Source organism: Centruroides sculpturatus, unplaced genomic scaffold, assembly GCF_000671375.1.
Source record: "Centruroides sculpturatus isolate CEXI.00-Female unplaced genomic scaffold, Cexi_2.0 scaffold798, whole genome shotgun sequence".
NCBI classification, from domain to species: domain Eukaryota; kingdom Metazoa; phylum Arthropoda; class Arachnida; order Scorpiones; family Buthidae; genus Centruroides; species Centruroides sculpturatus.
In genome coordinates this window covers 159,617-178,883 of record NW_019384974.1, presented here as the reverse complement: position 1 = coordinate 178,883, position 19,267 = coordinate 159,617, and the positions used below count along the sequence as shown (strand labels likewise).

General features: G+C 27.8%; 1 protein-coding gene and 1 pseudogene across 1 annotated transcript; both read right to left on the bottom strand.

Moving 5' to 3' along the window:
* Positions 1 to 1,314: 1,314 nt before the first annotated feature.
* LOC111632650 lies at positions 1,315 to 9,147 on the bottom strand. The gene is made up of 4 exons (XM_023377145.1): positions 9,069 to 9,147; positions 6,710 to 6,778; positions 6,552 to 6,635; positions 1,315 to 1,463 (listed from the first exon to the last, which is right to left on the bottom strand). Exons 1-4 carry the CDS (start codon positions 9,081 to 9,083, stop codon positions 1,323 to 1,325), a joined length of 309 nt encoding a protein of 102 aa, XP_023232913.1. The 5' UTR covers positions 9,084 to 9,147; the 3' UTR covers positions 1,315 to 1,322.
* Positions 9,148 to 17,305: 8,158 nt separating this feature from the next.
* On the bottom strand, positions 17,306 to 17,487 carry LOC111632656 (annotated as a pseudogene).
* Positions 17,488 to 19,267: the final 1,780 nt, after the last annotated feature.

Sequence of the window (19,267 nt, the reverse complement as noted above, 5' to 3'; positions counted from 1 at the left end):
GTTGCTGGAAAAGTTAAGCAACTCGTTGCTGGAGTTTTTTAAAAATAGAAACATGTCTTATACTAGTACATGGAGTAGACATATGCAACCAGAAATTTAGCAAGAGGATGCAACTAAAATAATTTTAAAATATCGAATGTTGTTTGAATATAAATACACACATTATGTGTTATAGGCATATATGTTAACATATATGCCTAAAATATCGAATGTTGTTTGAATATAAATACACACATTATGTGTTATAGGCATATATGTTATTGTATATAATTGGTTTATATCAATTGAATCTAATGTATAAATAATAATCACATGTAAATCACTGAACAAATCACACACACAAGTTTGAGATGTTTTATATGAATGTGAAAGGGAAAAATATTTTATAACATTACTAAATATTCGAAAATTACGGGTTATATGGCTTAAATTTATACTTATGCAATGACTGGTTGTTCTTAAATTTAACTCTTAACGTTAAAGTCTTTCATCTAAAGTTTCTAAACTGTTAGATGTTACAGTGTAATAAAGAAAGACGAAAGGAGGAAGTTGGGAAAGAATCCCGTTTTTTAAATATTATAATAAGTTTATTTTTTTAGAGTACAATAGTTTCCTACACCAACTTTTTATTTTTTATTACTTTAAAAGTAGTTTATTATACTCTTTTTTAAATGTAATTTACACGCACTCCTTTATTAATATTTTTATTTAAAACTTTTTAATGTTTACTTAATTTACAACTTACTTAGTTGCCTTGTAGTTATTAGAATCTAGTTGCCACTATTAAACTACTAACTATAATTCAAAATTTGTAATGTTTTTAACGTGATGTTAAAGAGGACTGATAAAGGACGTATGCATTTCTTTCATAATCACTAAAGCTTGTATATCTATCCCAGTTGAGTTCTTCTGCAATTAGTTCTCTTAAGCAATCTTATGCTTACAATCTTATGCTAACAATACGAAAACGAGAACATAAGACAATCAAGTACATGTTTAGAATGTTTACATTTAACTTAAAAGTTTTAATTAATGAAAAATTGTTTTTGTTTTTAAATTAATGTTTCTCTAATTATGTCAATTAGTAGATATAATTTTGCGATCTTTGAATGTATTCTTTAGATCATCTTAAATATTATTAAAAAATATATACGTATTTTCAAAATTTATATTTTATTTTTCAAAAATTCATTACTTTTGCTACAAACATAAATTATTTTTTTTTCGATTAATTTTAAAATGTAATTCGAAAATATTAAATTTAATAATGTAAGATTTGACAGGAATATTTATACATATACAATGTTCCCGATAAACATTTTTTATAATAAATAATATGAAATAGATGAACTCTCATTAGCGATGATATTTATTTTTTCTGAATATCCAAAATTTACCTTCTTAAGAGAAAGTTGTTTAAGTTGAAGCATGAATACGAAGAACGAGACTATAAAGCTTAGACACTAATAAAAAAAAATAGTATATTAATGATAAATATAATATTGTAGAACAATAATTTAAAAAATTAATATCATTCGCATGATATTATTTATCATGTTGTAAAAGTGAAATTTAGACATTTTGAAAAAAAAAGCTATATTGATAATTAACTCTACAACGATTACAGTTCCGTTGGTATGTAATCAACATCAATATCAATCATGTCTCGCCACCTTTGCTGCAAACTTTCAATAGGGTGTGAACTTTTCAAAGCCAATACGTGACGCTAGTATCGGGCTTATGGATATGTTGCTTCCTATTTTGTCTGTTTTTGCTTTTTTACTTATTTAGGTATTATTGAAATGCCGGTTTAATTGTTGTGAACCTCAGTGTAATGCTAATAATAAAAAATGACCAGGTTTGAAATTCACAAATTTCAGAATGTCCCAATAAAGAAAAAAAGGGAAGTAAAGATTAAAAACTTTAAAGAAAATCAGTGAATATACTGGATAAGTATCACACATTTTGATGAAAATGATTATGAAGTTTTTCATATGAGCAAGTTTATAGGACACTTTCTAATTTATAATTTTTAAGAAGTATAAGTAGAATAACTTTTATTTGATAAAAACTGAATGATGTACTGTACAGTACACTTACTTGTTAGTGCTTTTCATAGGTTAGATTTGACTACACACAGTAAATATATATCCTATGTCCAAAAGTGCAAAAGTTCTTGTCAATATTCTAGTTGAACATACTGAGTACTGACAGTATTTTGTAATTTTTTTCTTGTCATTAACTACACTTTGTAGCTTATTAATACCTGAATCTTAGTATAATGCATTTTTTTTATAATAAATTTTTATTGCATTTCTTAATAATGCTTTTTTTATAATTATATACAATATTATTTATTAATTATGCTACGCGGTGCATACATTCAGGTATAGGACGACAAGAGCAATATCAAAAACAAAAGCTAAAAACTGTAAAAGCGTCAGTGTAATACTTTAAGCTTGTATACTTTTCTAAAAGTTCTGTCTTTGTTCTTTTGTCTTGCCACACGCGTCGTCAGATAATTACGAGAGAAGTCTAGTGGAATAAGAAACAACACGTTAGGTATATTACAAAATGAAGTTTTCATGTCTTCAAGATAACCTTCGATTGCCTACATATTTAATTGCCTTCTCCTCGGATGCAATGTTGAGAATATATTTACAACTTTGTCAATATCAATAGACAATATACATTTCGTCAATATATTTAGAATTTCTCTCTGTGTTTTTTGCTATCCAGTTCTTCCATAGAGATATCTCGACTTCGAGAAGTTCGAGACTGGGCGGGTTACCACAATGCACGTCAATGAGTCCTCTCAGGGATGCAGTCACAATTTTTAAAAATTTATTAAAAATTTAATTTTCATCAAGTAGCTTGAAAATGTAGCATTTATACATTATCTTACAAATAATTACAAATAATAAAAATTTATTATTATATTAGGGGAGACCGGGGCAACTTCGGCATGCGGGGCAAGTTTGTCAAGCGCTTTTTTTTAAAAACAAATTAAAAGGAGACTTTGGTTATAGGTTAGGCAGTTGAGTTTTATTGGTGGCTTGTTGAGTGTAGTGTTTTTATTGTTCTCCAACAAGCGTAGTTGAATTATCAAGCAAATTTTCATTTTCGTTCAATTCCATATAATATTTTTTTTCCATTTATATTGAATTGGCAGGTTTTGTTATAATTCCATGATAACGAAAGTTACTTTTCCTGTTAGAAGGATGTAACTTCAACTTATTCACGTGGCCAGATCGTGGCTTGGCATTCTGTTCTCAGGGTTGTACTTAATGTTTCGAAATCATGACTAGCGGGGTAAGATCGGCAACATAAAGCCACATTAGAAGCAAAGGATAAAAATCAAACAGATGATAAATGAAAACATGTTTGCATTTGTTATTCATGTATATATGTCTTTGAACTTGCATTTCGTTGTAATAATATTAAATGGGTGTTGGATTTGTATTTCTTTGTTTTAATAGTGAATTCCAACTTATACATTGTTAATAACATAATTTTATATACGTGCCTATCTTGCCCCATTACTGTTGCCCCTATACCAGGGGCAACTTTAATAAAAATAATTAAAATAATTACAACTTTACAAAAAGAGAGAAGTTGCCGATCTTGCCCCTATACCCGGGGCAACTTCGTCAATTTCTCTCTTCTTGTAAAGTTGTAATTATTTTAATTATTTTTATTTCCAAACTGATTTTAACCAGTTCTATAGTAAGGTAACATTCCAATAGACAATATGCAAAGCTTTTTTTTTTAGTTTACAGCAGTATTTATTACACAAAATTTAAGTAAAGCTTAACATGCCGATTTTGCCCCGGTCTCCCCTATACGTATGTATTGCGAACCCTCTAACCTATGCTTGGATCACCATCCATGGCATTATTAATCAACATTTTATACAATAAAAACAATATTCAAGCTTAAAAATATCGTTTTTTTCTTGTTCTTAAACAGTATAAACATCAATCAAAGCCCAACTTTGTGATGTATTATAACCCATATGGCAAAAATAGGGGATCTGCAAACCCATTGAACCCCTACTGACAGCGAGCATGTCTTGGCCCCTAATTCTTTTAATTTCTTTCTTAATTCAGTAACTGTTACATTCTTTGAATTCAGATTTTTATAAACAGATCAAAACTTTCGCTTAGTTTTCACTATTTTACGCACTACCGGAAGTTAAGTATACATCAAGTTGACACTAGCGCCCTATCCCGCAAGCATAGAATGATGGATTTTTCTTTGAAGAGAGTCTCGAACTGTATATTGGTAATATGATTGTGCAGGGCGCAAAATAGATGGTAGTCGGTTGGCATTAACTCTGAGCTGTAAAGTCTATGAGACAGAACCACCAACCCTGTCTGGCTAACTTCTCTAAGGTCATCTTTGCTGTATGTGCTGGCGCGGTGTCATGGTGATATCAGACTTTTCAATTTTTGTCGAAGCCTTTTGCTCTTGGTGTTTAAACGATTCAGTTGTCGAAAATACAATTCTTTCGTAACATTGATGTTAGTTGGAAGCAACTCCATTATGATGACGCTAAACAAACGCAGATTATCGCCTTCTTCTGCACATTTTTTTATTTGTATTCTGCCTGTATAATACAATAATACAATACCAGCACCGCTGAGTACAGCTAGTGAGTATAGCGGGTTATATACATGGATTTGGTGCCAATGTGAGCTTTTGTCCAGTTAAAGGAGAAAAGTGATTATCAAAGACAAACAATATCATCAAAGAGATAATTATCTCTTTGATGAAATTGTTTGCTAGGGTGGTGGCCCGAATTCTGAATTAGCTGTAATGCCGAGGAGCAACCAGTATAGATAGAGTACTGTGTATTGTTCAGCGTGCTGCTACTCCATTGTAAAGCCTTGAGTATGACCAGTAACTCTGCTTGAAAAACAGAGCAATATGGGTGAAGCCTATATCTGCTGTTGTGGATAGAGCAATATGGGTGAAGCCTATATCTGCTGCGATGTGGTTGTTATAAACAAAAAAACAGCAGTCGACTCCCGAGCCTAGTTTAGATCCGTCCGGTGTAGATGTTTATTTGCGTGTGAACCCTAGAGTTAATTCTGACCGATGGGAAGCGATAAGGGTTGATGGTAGACCTATATTCTATTGGTTTCTCTATGTTCTTAGCATGGAAAGTTTCATCACTAGTGCGATGTTGCTGCCCCTGGTATGTTCCAGATTTTTGCATGTTTTTTTATGAGCATATTAATAGGGGCTTACTTAATAATAACTTGCAGGCTGGAAGTGGGGCAAGTTCTGCACTATAGGTCCTTCGACTTTTGCAGCAGCTGGTCGACCTTTGCTCTTCTATGAACGCTTTAACAAACGTTATACAAATCACATCGTAAGTCTTTGTTGAATTTGGGCACTTTTGAAATAATAGAGCAACAACATGGGAACGTGTTCTTTTGAATGTGTTCGAATGTGTTTCATATTGTCAGACGTCTATTTTCAATGAAATATGTGATGAAATATCATTTAATTACTCTACTTATATACCTACATCAAACGTTCTAGAACATTTTTCAGTCGTTTTTAGAAACAACTTCAAATTTTAAATTTCACCTTTACAACTTGATGTATTATCAAAATCAGTATCGTAGATTACCGTGATTAAAGAATGTAAACTAAAGAGGTGATTTAATTCAAGATATATTTTGAGATTTTGAAATCGTGAAGTGAGATCGCATATAACAAAGGAAATCTATATTTACAATGTCTATGACTGTCGGTCGGATGGACCACGCGGGACCAAGAATAAAATCCAGATGTCGTGTCCCATTCCTTACCATCCAGCCTTATTCTGGGCCTGGTCGAACCCATAATAGGATTGCCAAAAAAGCCCTTTTATCGCTCACAATACGAAAAGAGTAAAAACTGTCTATGACTATCGAAATGTAACGAATTTGTTAAGTATAATATCATGTTTTCATGTAATAACAGTCTGCTAGGAGAGATGGGCCTCACTCGAAGGTATAGCCCATGAAAAGAAACGGAAATGAGAAGAAAAGTTTGTGAGAAATTAGGGCGAAGGGGAAATTTAGATAGATAGAAAAGGTAAGACAGGAGCAGCTCCCTTGCGGGGACCATAAATATGTATTTCTTTTATTTTCAATACAAATTTCATNTAAGAATATTATTTAAAAAAGATAAAAGTATACGTTTATTAAAGAAAATAATAAAATAATAATAATTTTTTTCTAATAATTTGAAATATTTTTCTATAGTTAATTTTTATCTTTTTCTGTTGTAAGTTCTGTTTATTTTGCGATATTTTGCGAATTAAATCAATTGCATTTACATTTTATACTACAAAATATAGTTAAAATTTTAATATAATCTTAGAGAAAAAGAAACCAACATAATAGAAAATAATTTGGTTTTTATAACGAGCTTAGTATTCTTGAACGATAGACCTTAATATTTGCAATTACAAAAACGTTTTAAAGTTAGAATTTCAAATTAGCTATCATCTACCAATTGCTATATGACATGTTTAAATTAGTACTGTATATTACCTGAATAAATGATCTTTTAGTAATGACTATACTTAAAACTCTCACTCCTATGTTTGTTGAAGATAACTTCACAACAAATTGAATCTAATTTAGCAAAAAAAAAATTATTTACAATATAATTTTACAGAAAATTAGTAAAAATGAAAGGAATATCTTACATTCAGTAATTCGGAATACGAAGTTATATCTGGGATTTTTCTGTTCAACTTAAAAATTAATTGCCTTTCCTGAAAAATAGTTATGAAAAATATGAATTAGATAACTCTTTAAATACTTAATACAGTTAAACCTGCCTGTGACGGAACCCCAAGGGACCGAACAACTCTTCCGTAGTAGACAGGTTTCCGTTATACGCAGGTTATCTATTATAGGTATCACTTGATTAGTGCGATTAATAAATTTCTCGATGTTACTGCGTTGAAATCCCATTAATCAAATACAGTGGTACCTCGGTATTCGACCGAACAATCACCACTCGCTAGAACAAATTTTCGGTTAAATACAAATAGTTTTATTATAACTTTAATTTTTCATTCATTCGTAAAAAAGTTCTCTAAGATAAAAATGAGTAAGCAATTTAAAAATAAAATAAAACCCTATAGCTGACTACCTTCGTCAGACAAAATTACGCATTGTTTAGTACACGTATTGTACACGTATCAAGTAGATGTAATGTTTTTACATCAGTGGATGTAATGTTGTTACATCCACTTCGTACTGTACGATATGTGTCAATACGTGTCTGTGACACATTACGATTTTTGCCAATTTACGAGTTGTTATTCGTCAATCTTTAACAATCTTCAACAGCTTTTGCAGGCCTATACGTTTTGTATCCTTTAGTTCAAAATTTACCGAACGGAACTTTCAAAACTACATTTGATTTGACACATTTGGAGTTTAGAAGCATCTTTACCATACACGGTACGAGTATTTTTCATTGTTTGTATAACGTGATAATCTTTACAAAACTTAAAAAGCATGCATAATAAGCCCGATGTGAATTTTATCTGCAGACATTTCGATTTGCTTTTATTCAAACGAAATGTGATGTAAAAAAATTTAAAATAAGCTTCAAAACAAAAAAATATATAATCTCACGTCGAGAATAATGTGTTAAATTTCACAACTTATAATTACATCACATATTTAATTTAAGTAAAAACAGCTGTTAATAAAATTTTCCGTTCAAATTTAAATAAAATTACTGTAATACAGTAGTAGTATTTTGCTGTTCTGTATTTTGTATGTGTATTTTTGGACTTTTTTATGATTTATACATGCTAGGCTTGTAAACTTCTTGTTAAATTTGTGTTAAATCAGCCAAAATACCGATTTTTCAGTTATGCGCCCCGATTTTCCTTTTCGTTTCCGCGTTGGACAGGTTCCGCTATATACAGGTTAATTTACATTGCTTTTTGCAAAAAATTCAAGGGACCGAAGAAATTTTAAATTAATGACAGGTTTTCGCAATATACAGGTTTCGTTATAGACAGGTTTGACTGTATATAAAAGAATTTCCATAAATTTGTAAGAATATTCCATATGAAATTATATCTATTGTATAGCCTTTATTTAACGCAAAAATTTTGAATTAATTGAAGTTAAACTTTCTAAAAATTATATTATTAAATTTGAGTTTCGTAATCATTACACTAAAAGTGTTGATTTTTCAGAGAAAAAATATTATTTGTCTTTTTGATAAATTAAATTTTAAGTTAATTTGTTCCAAATTTGTAATTTATATGATGTAAGCTTTTAGTTTTTCTACTGTATTAATTAAACTTAACTTGAATTAACTTCGATAATGGGAAAATTAAAAATCTGTTGCATGAAATGAATAATTTGTAAAGGTATTTTAAAAATTTTTATTCATTTAGGATATGTGAGATTCTTATTTTTAACATTTCCGCATCAACAGTTACGTAAACATTAATAGGACTATATAAATTGGATATCATCTCATGAATAACTTCGCTATAAAATGAATTTACAAACTGTCATAAAAATTAATGAAATATGCTAATGTAATCATAAATATAAATTGATTAGAAATAAAAAAAGATTTTATAGATTTTATAGAAAAATAGATCTTAATATTTTATTTTATTTAGAAAAGAAACAGTTTTATTGATTTCTGTAAAATGTTTACTTTTTAGACATAAACATAAAATAAAAATCTTTTAATAATATATAAAAATGAATAATTAACTGCTTAACAAGTTTTTACTTAAGTAACATAAAATAACTGAAAATAATATTTAAACACTTTTTAAAGTGAAAAGTATTATGTAGCATGAATTAGTATCCTTGTTTTATAACAAAAATAGCAACGTAAAAAAAAGAAAGAAAAGTTTAATTTCATTGTGTACACATGAAAAACTTGATTATAAATTAACATGAAAATATATAGGCCTATATTTCAATTTACACGTTAAAGGACTAAATAGTATTAAATATATTTTCCTAAAAATTATAAAAGATAGTCTATAAATATATATGTAAAATTTAACTTACCGAATTTTTCATCATTGATGGAATTAATAAAAACAATAAGAGAAGAAATAACACTACGCAAGAAATAAGTGTTGCTGAAATTATCACTTCAATTGTAGTAGTATTTATGGTCTGTTTAATTGAATATAATATCACAATCAATAAAAAACCCAGAGATATCAAGTATTGTTTATTAAAAGTATTATTAATTGATAAAACAAATCTGCAGTTATCGTGATATTTTTTATATACATAATTAATATAGCTTTCTTTTTTACAAAAATTACGATTGTGTTTCATAATATAACTAATATCATCAAAAATACTTTTAGCTATAAAACATAAATATAACAGAATACTCGTAGAAAAGAACATGACATTAAAACTGTAGACTAAAGCAGAATTAATCAACAAAAACGAAATGAAAGAATATATAGGATAATTTTCCCAGTGATTGCATTCAAGTCTTTGTATCGAAAGATACTGAGATATCAAAGTAATTATTCCATTTGCAGTAAAGGTCAGAAAAGAAAGTACTAAGCTTAATAATAAATAATACGATTTTAATACTTTCAAATTTATTTTGTTTTTAAAGTGAATATTTTGCTTTGCTGTGGAATATATTTTGCAAAGTCTCAGAAAATTTTCTTTTGATAAATTAATATTTGCTATAATCGTAAGATAGGTAAAAATAAAAAATATTGTTTTAATAATTTGAATTATATGAAAATTTTTTCCGTAGAAATCAGAACAATCAATTGCTTCCATAAATCTATGGCATCGAGGATGAATTAGCGTGCTGATATGATGAAGTAAGCAAAACGATAATGATATTATGACAAAAATTTGGCAGCTTTTCCAATATAACTTTTGAAAAAACGTTTTTTTGACATTTAATAAGTTAAATCCAAAATATTTACCAAATTTTAGCATAGATATTATTTCTGCTTCCATATATAAATTTTCTGATGATTGATCATCCATTTTTTAAAGCTGCAATACCACTAACGTAAAAGTAAATGCAAAATCATATAATACAATATCACAGAATCTGAATATTATTCGTCACTGCGTTTTATAAGCTATTCTGTCACAATAACGTAACTCTAATACGTAACTTTATTGATTTTTCAAAAATTTAGAAAAATATGCTAAGCTGCTCATTAAACGTTTTAACTGCGTCATGCCATTAATGGAGAACTTAACTGAACTATGCAATTAAAATATAAATATTTATAGTAGGCTACAAATATTTTCAAAAAGTACCTTAATATTTTCGATATTTATTATTAATATAATTTTGATTTTATTATTACTATAATAATATTAATTTTATGATATTATTAAGTATTAATATTTGTAACAAATTCGGAGATTATTTTAAAAGTTAAATTATTAATTTAATGTCTATTAGATTTTTTTATTACTATCAATAAAAATGTTAAGTATAAAATAAAACTATGCGCAGTAAACAAAGCATTATTTCCAAAATTTTAAAATTTAAATTTAAATGAAATAATGTTATCACTTTGATTCAACAAATTCATGTTTTGAAGTATTGCAAGTACAACATTAATGGGTAGTGAGATATTCGTTTATCTATAAATATAAATGAGAATGTTTGTTTGTTTGTTTGCTACACACGTTTAGGCTGTTCGACCTATTGCTAAAAAACTCGGCAGTTACGATTACATGTTCCTAACTTAGATAATGTTCTACATCCCATCTCAAAATATCTATCGGACTTTTGTAAATCAATTAATTTCTATGTACATTAGATTTGCTGATTTACACGTAGCGTCATCTTTTGGAAAAAAATTTAACAAAATAATAAACTAAACATAATTTTTATTAAAAAAACTAGCGGGTAAGCCCGGCGTTTCCCGATCCAAAAATAAAAAACAAACGTTAAATTTATTTCGTACTTCTAACCTTTCTATTATATTATATTATAGTATTTGATTTATATTTACAAAGGTTACGTAAGAGTTTATCACATCGAGTGCCCATTCTAACATTTAAAAATTTTTTAAACTGTGTACGGTGGAGGGTTAAAGAATTTTTAATTTAAAATGTGTTAGATTGGTTATTCTGTGTGATAAACCCTTACATAAGATAGCCTTCCTATTTATATAAATCAAACACTATAATATAATAAATATTAAAACGAAAACCATATAAAGAGTTTGGTTATTTCTGCCTACCATTGTCATGTTTATTGTGATACTCCGATGGTACGAAATGGCACGAATTAAATGGCCAAGTAGACAGAAATTGAAAATTTATTTGAAATTTTTCAGATATATTATTTTCTAATGTTAGCTCTAAGAAATTGTACCATTCACAGCCGAATATCAAACGGTAATCTGCTACCTAATCAAATTTCGGAAAAACGGACCAAATATTTAAATTCGGAACCCTCGAAAACCACTTACATCACATTTTGTGCTGGCCAGTAACCTTATATTATGTAATTTTCCTATTCGAATGCCACGATACCTCTGGACCGATAGAAAAAAGGAGCTGTGGCAGAAGGGAGTCGAAGTTAATTCGATCAAAAGTAGTCATTGATCATCCTCTCTTCTGGGAGGAGGTTGAGGACTACTCATTAATACCGGTCTACTATTAATGTTTGAAAGTGATCCGTGTTGGATGCGTTGTGATGGCCCCGTATGTGATCGAAGTTGCTAACCTTAACATAGGAAAGACTTCGTATAACTGGTTTAAATTTAAAAAAAATATTTAAAAAATGCTAGAATAATTGCTTTTATGTGATAATAAAGTTTTCAAAATTTTGGCAGATTGTATAAACTATGTGAGAAGTCTACAATTTGAAAAAAATTGTAGAACTATAAATTCTCACCTATCTATCTGTCCTTCCTTAATCTCGAGAAAGGAGTTAGACAGATGAAAGCCGAGATCAGATGTGGAAAGCTTAGAGCAGGAGGCCCAGCTTAACTATATACGAACTTCCGGATTAAAACGAAAGTAACGTTACTTTGATTCAAATGTCTAATTTATGTAGAGTTCTATAAAAATATTAAACGTTTAAAACAAAAAATAACAATGATACTATTCTCTTCTATAATTTTATGTTATAAATATTATGCCACCATTTATGGGCAGTGGTGTATTTATATTTTACTTTATGAATCGATTATCATTTGTTCAATCGTTTTGTCCTTGTCCTATTTCTTCTTCAAATATCTTTGTTACCATGTAAGCATTTTATGAAAATTTATTACTGTATTATATTAATTTTCCATTAGTTGCGTATTTATAAGTTACATTAAAGTGTAATAAATTATCGAGAAGCACGCAAAGTAATTTATTCTATATTTAGCTTAATAAACATATGGAATTAACTTGGGATCTAGGCTTGTCTTAGGGTCTAAACATTTATTACTCTAAAAGGACAGTTTTAAAATGTTTGAAATTTTTGAAGCGTTTTCTAGTCATTAATTTATTTTTAAAATGGAACCTAAATCTAAAGGCAACCTTTGTGTTTTGTGTTTAATTAATTTTTTTATAAAAATTGGAAAAATATTTGGATTCGTTATTATAAACAGTACACATTCTAAATTTGAAATAATTTGTTTAAAAATTTACCAGAGTTTTATTCTTTTCATAATAACTTTATGTGCATATCAAGAATTAACGATTTTCTTTCTTCCACCTTGTATGAGATTCATGAAAAATATGGACTTGTCTAATTTATATGGTGATGAAGCTGAAATACCGAATTTTCTCAAAGGAATTTTTTATATTGTTTCGGGATTGATGCTAATTATAAATATTTGGAGTGAGTCAAATATTACCGATTTTCTAACAATTTTTATTACACGAAAGGATAATATTCATTTAAAAATGAAGTTTTTCGACAAATTAAGGAAGTTGTATTTTAAAGTAGTTATTTTAATGACAATATCTACTGTTTTTTCTAATACTTATACAACTTTTCTTTCACATAAAATACCATTTCCTTTACGTAATTGCACCATAAACCGCAATCCAGTATTATTAATTGCTCAAATTATCATTATTAATGTAGGATTAGTTTATAGTTTAAATTTATTTTTGTTTTTATTTATCGTTATAATTATATTAAGTTCAATTATAAAATTTCGATTCGAAGAGATTAATGATACTTTAAAAACTTCTGTGTCTATCCGTGAAGATATTTATACGATTTGTGTATATATAAAATATTATGATACTTGTACACTAATGATATTAATGAACAAAAGTTTTAATTTATTTTACACAATAAGTCTTAGTCTCATATTTGTTTTAATGTTTTATTCTATAAGAAAATTTATCAATAGTATCACTTATATGTCTCAGTTGTTATCATCGGCAATTGCCATTTTATCATTGAGTACTATTGTTGGATTGCTTTACTTTTCTTCAATTTTGTTTAAAACGGTAAGCATTAACTATATTTTCTGTAGTTTGAATTAATATTTTATACATTTGGAATAACTTGATAGTTATTATAGGCAAGAGCTCCAATCAACAATTTGTATCGACATTTACACAATAAATATTCATCAAATATTTATTTACAGGTACAGTACGTTAATTAAGAGTAATAATAACAATTATTGTTATTATTATTTTAATTTATTTGTTTTTCCTCAAAACAGATTCAAAATCTGGTGAAGTATTCTCAAATTTCTGAAATGGGATTGAAATTCTTTCATTTAACAATTAAAAAATCCATGGTTCTTGAGGTAATTTTTATTAATTATAACTGGATTAAAATACTTGATTTAGTATAATTAATATTTCCTTAAACATGCAAATAATTATATAACTTAATAATAATTCATATAACTCTTAAGATCATTAATCTCATTCAATAATATACTGTGTAGAATATATAAATGTACCTTTTTATTGTTTTTCGAACCGAATAGGTGATATATGGGACAAACTAAGTTAAATTGTTTTAAAAGTTATTATTTGGACATTTATTTTTAATTTGATCGAAATTCCAAATATTTATATTAATTTAATTCTTCAGAGAAATGATATTCAGATAAAATTTTTTAGATGAGATTCTTCTTCGGATAGAGTGATATTAAATCTTATAACAAAATACAAGTTCATTAATATATTGTCTAACGTAATTTTTCTCATTTCTAATATTAGGCCTATATTTTCTTCTTATATGAACGAAGAATAAATATGCGACTTATTTCATTGTCAAATAATAAAATTTTTATTAATTTAGATGTCTGTTTTCATATAAATTGAGGTAATTTAAATGATCAGTTTACACTTAAATTTTAAGTAACGAAAGCACTTAACATATAGGAGTACATTTATTTTTATTAGCTATTTGTATTGACATTTAAATATTTGTTTTTATTAATTTTTTGAAATACTGGATAACTTTTAACATGGTAAATGCTTTGGGAATTAAATTGAGAAATGCATACATCTTTTTTAAAAAGGCGTTTGTATTTCTGAATACAATTAACTAATTCAATTTCTAGACATTAGTGCTAGACATTTCTAGTACTTTTATATATAATAATTCGAAGAACTTCTTTTATTAATTAAGCCACTTATACTGAATATAAAAATTTAGTTAATATATAAGTAAGGCCAGAAACACATGCATAAAATTCGGCGTAAATTCTAGCATAAAACAGAAAGCGTAAAAATTTTTCTGAAATTTTGGCTGAAAAATAACTGAAAAAAGAGTAGAGCATATCTCTACTTTTACGCCAAAATTCTTCAATTAAGAGAAGTCTTTTTTGTGACGTCGAAGTAAACACATTTTTTATTCTAATAATGGCGGCAATAGCGATTAGCTCTACAATTGTGACGGTTTCCAAGAAACGAAAAATAAATAAAATAGAAGACTTTAATGAATCCGTTCGACCACATCAGTGTCTTTACGACAAAAAAGTTTCATTCATAAAGACACTGTATTTAAATAAAGTTTATGGACGGCCATAGGTGTTAAAAATTTCAAATAACAGGTAAGTCTAGTAGAATCGATATGTAGTATTTAGATCACACGTTATTTCAATTCGGAATACAAGTCTATTAATTAAAATTTTCTAAATTATAGCAGTGGCAGCGAAGAAAAAAAAATAGAAGGTACAAAATAATAGATATATGAGAGAAAAATTAATAAAATATAGCACTGTTAGTGGCAGTAGCGTTTCCTATTCTACAGAATTTTTACTTGTGGCATAAAAGCGTAAAATAGAAAAACAGAAACTGAACCGAAAGCTGATTTCTGATTCAGTTTTCTGCCACACAATTTTACGCATGTATGTTCTTAACCTAACTGTTTAAATACATTCTTCTTTAACTGCACTTAACTAATACTCAAATCTACACAAAAACCTTTAAAATGCAGCTTTTTTCAGGAAAAGAAAAATTCGATTTTTCTGTTCTTAACGAAGGCCATTCAAACTGGCCGAAAACGTTAGAAAATTGAATAAAAAAACTGCATTTTAAAGGATTTTGTGCGAGGTTTAATTAAGCCTGTATTTTCTTTAATTATATTTTACATAATCTTAAATTGAAATTCGTTAATAATAAATCTGTTGCTTTGTGAGAACATGGAAACTTACAACTTGAAATTCATTAGAAGGTTCCATTTCTCATTCTACTATCTCACTGTTATCATTCTGGGGAACTAACACTCTAAAGAAGAGAATGGCGATCAGTCAAAAGAATAACCCCTAGATTTTTACATTTTTGGACTCAGGACCTTGAAACGTCGAGAAATGCAAAAAAAATTTGGGATTTTTTTACCTATCGAATTAATAAACAAACAAATTTCTGCAAGAGAGTAGCAAACACTGCCTTGCAGCTGTCTTGCCAAACCTCCATTCTTCAGCTGAAAACAGATGGCCAAAAAACGNTACCATTAAATAAAATTTTATTATCGCTTTAAATCTTAGAATCTTTTTTAAAAAGAAATTTATCTTTATTTTATTAAACTCCATCATAAGATATTTTTAGATAAGTCACAAATGTATATTTGTATTAACATTTAATATTTAAAATAAAAGTAGTTTATATGAGTATAGAATAATATTCAAAAATTTCCTAATAAAATATGAAAAAAATATTTAACACTTTATACCGAAACTATTGTGATATATGTTTATAAATCATGATTATTGTACATAATTTAAGTATGTTTCGCTACTCGACTGTTATTATAATTTATGAATGTTTTACGTTTATAAATCAAGCACAAATAGGAGACATTTAAAGCAAAAATTATTTCTTGTATATTAATAAAAGTTAGAGCAATATCTTCTATTTTATAACTTTTCTAATTTGCTAACATAAATTAATCCAAGTAAATTTTTTTGAAATAAAAAAACTAACATTCTGTGCTGATTTTTTAGATGAAAAATATCAATTTATTTTTATGGCAGGGCTTGCTTTCATTATTTTCAGTATTTTTTCCCCCTTTCTTGCTATTATTAATTAACTAATTTATTTATTTATTTATGTTTTGAACTATAAACAATTTATTATGGTAAATACGTTATTGGTTTCGAATTTTCTGAAATTTTTAGAAAATTTGAAACCAATAACGTATTTACCATAATAAATTGTTTATAGTTTTAATTAAAATTTGCCGTGGGTTTAAATATGGTAAAATTTATATTTATATTATGTAATTTATAGTATTTAGGACCTAAATTTGCTATAAATAGACCTATATAAAAAAGTAATTACAGCAAGTGTCACTTAGTGTATTTGAAAACGAATTAAAAATTTTCGAAATAATTTTTTAAAAATTAATTATTTATTATGTTTTTAATTTAATAACAGAATTTAACTTCTTATGAAGTAATTATTAACAGTGTTTAAACTGACTTGTATGAATATAAATGTAAGAATTACTTTTAAAAAGTTTTTAATTGTTATTAAGCTTCTATATCAGTTTTTAATCTGAGAACTTATCACAGTTTTAAGGAAATGTTTATCAAATAAATGAAAATTTTCATTTATTTGATAAACATTTTCCTGCCCTTATGGACACTAAGAGGACCTTATTTTCATACTCATAGTGGGTTTGTCCAGGCCCTCAATAAAGGAATGATGAGAGACGAAGCCCGACATATTCGGGACAAATCGCCCATGAAAAGCTTCTGGAGTTAATTCGTCCGGATTCGATCCCGAGTCCCTACAGTAGTAGACTGATCCATTACTTGCCTCGGCCATCGAACCATCTATATTCTCAAAGAGAATGGGAGCTCTACATTATCAAAAAGAGTTGTCCTAGAGGAGAGAGGATTGCACTATTTGTAACTCGTGGTAAAAGTAGAGCAAGCTGTATGAAGTTCACCTAGTTTCGAAAATCAGAATTATATGAAAAGATCCAATGGAAGCAAATTAAGCTGATTAGAACAAAAACTTTAAATCGACCTTATCCAAAAGACTGAGAAGTAATAGCTATTAAAATTGGTTTTATTCTCTTTATTTACTTAATCAAAATTTATTTATATTAACTTTATATCTATTTTGTTAAAGTCATTATATAAGTAGTAAGTTTAATCGCAATGTAGTCTTCTACAATAATTTTCGATAAGGATTAAAGTTATGAAAACTATCAAATAACTCATATAGATTATTTTAAATTATGGCATGTTATCTCACAGTTTTTACTAGTTTTCAATTAACAAGAATTTCGAATAAATATAATTTTAATACGTTTTTACCTCGAAACATCGACGGTCAGATGGACAACGTGGTTAAGTCTTGATCCTTCCACTCCATGGAACCTGGAATCGAATTCGGGCGATCAAAAAATTAAATTTCTCGAGGGCATGTTGCTCATTTAGGATATGTTGGGCTCCGTCCCACACCACCCAATTGCCCTCATTGTTGCCTGGCCGAACCCACGATAGTTAAGGAAATAATATCTACAGGGTGGAAAGTGACCTCCCAAAACACCCAGAAACATATTCACTTAGTTTTTTCATATCATTGCCATAAATATATGTGTATTCTTTCATTTTAAGTAAATTTGACTACTTATCAATGTTCAGATATTTAATTTAATAATTATTTTTGTATTTATAAAATTTAAATCTTTCATTTCTGAATTAAAATGCCGAGAAATAACTATTTAAAAACAAATAATCTTATGAAATTTAAAAAAAAAATATGTTATTAAGACTGAAAGTAAAATACTACTTTTCTCGAATATCTTTTAATTTTTATAAAAACCTCTGATTTCTTGCATTTCCCCTCAAATCGTACTTTTCATCTTTGGAATTCTCATAAAGAATTAAAAAAGTTCTTCTATCTTTAGAAAGCTTGAAATACCCCCGTGATCATATTTAAGAACGAAACGGCAAGTGCTCATACTGTCATTGCACGCAAAGATCAATGCTGTCTTTTGACTTGAAGATTTGGTTTGTTGGGATACGGACAACGCAATACATAGGCGCTCTGCCAAGGGAGAGAAGATAACTTTCGGGAAGACCTATGGGAGTCAGGTTCCTATTTAGGTGTTACAAACATAAAAAAAACACGGAAAAGTTCCGTGGCTAGCCTGTTGGTGAGATGTAAACCCGTACCAGGCTCAATGGTTTGTATTATATCCACTCGGTCACTAATGAATGACTTCTTGACTTGAAGAGCTGGAGACAGTTTACAGTGCTAAGATATAGAATGTTTTAAAACGAAAAATAAATATTGTTTATATTTTTTAATATTAATTGCCATTAACTTTCATATTTTATTAATTAATAAATGTTAAAGTAAATAATCATTTTAAATTATGGACAAGAACAAATAATTACATAACTTTATAATTTTAAATAAAAATGTATACTTATTTATTCATATTTATGTATTATTAAATTATCAAAATAAATTCAAATTGTAATTTAAAATGATTTTATTCATTATTGAGAACAATAAGAATTTAAATGAATTAAACTTTGTAAAATATAATTATAATTAATGCACGATAAAACTTTGCAAATGAAAACTTTTATTATGTCGAATTAATAGAATATAATAAATATACAGTATTACAAAATACAGCAAATGTAAGGTGACTATGCTGCAGTTACTTTGTAATTTATAATAAAGTATATTATAATTATTAAATTACTAATCAATAAGAAAATTAATTATTATTTTTTTTTCGCAGAGCATAAGTTTCACCATGTCATTCGGCGTGTTTTGTTTACAAATAAATCAAATACGATCATAGTAAA

Coding starts and splice junctions, on each gene's coding strand:
- LOC111632650 (XM_023377145.1), bottom strand. Junction 6,636..6,709: donor CGTATTCCGAATTACTGAAT/GTAAGATATTCC, acceptor TTGCTAAATTAG/ATTCAATTTGTTGTGAAGTT. Junction 1,464..6,551: donor CTAAAAGATCATTTATTCAG/GTAATATACAGT, acceptor TTTTTTTATTAG/TGTCTAAGCTTTATAGTCTC.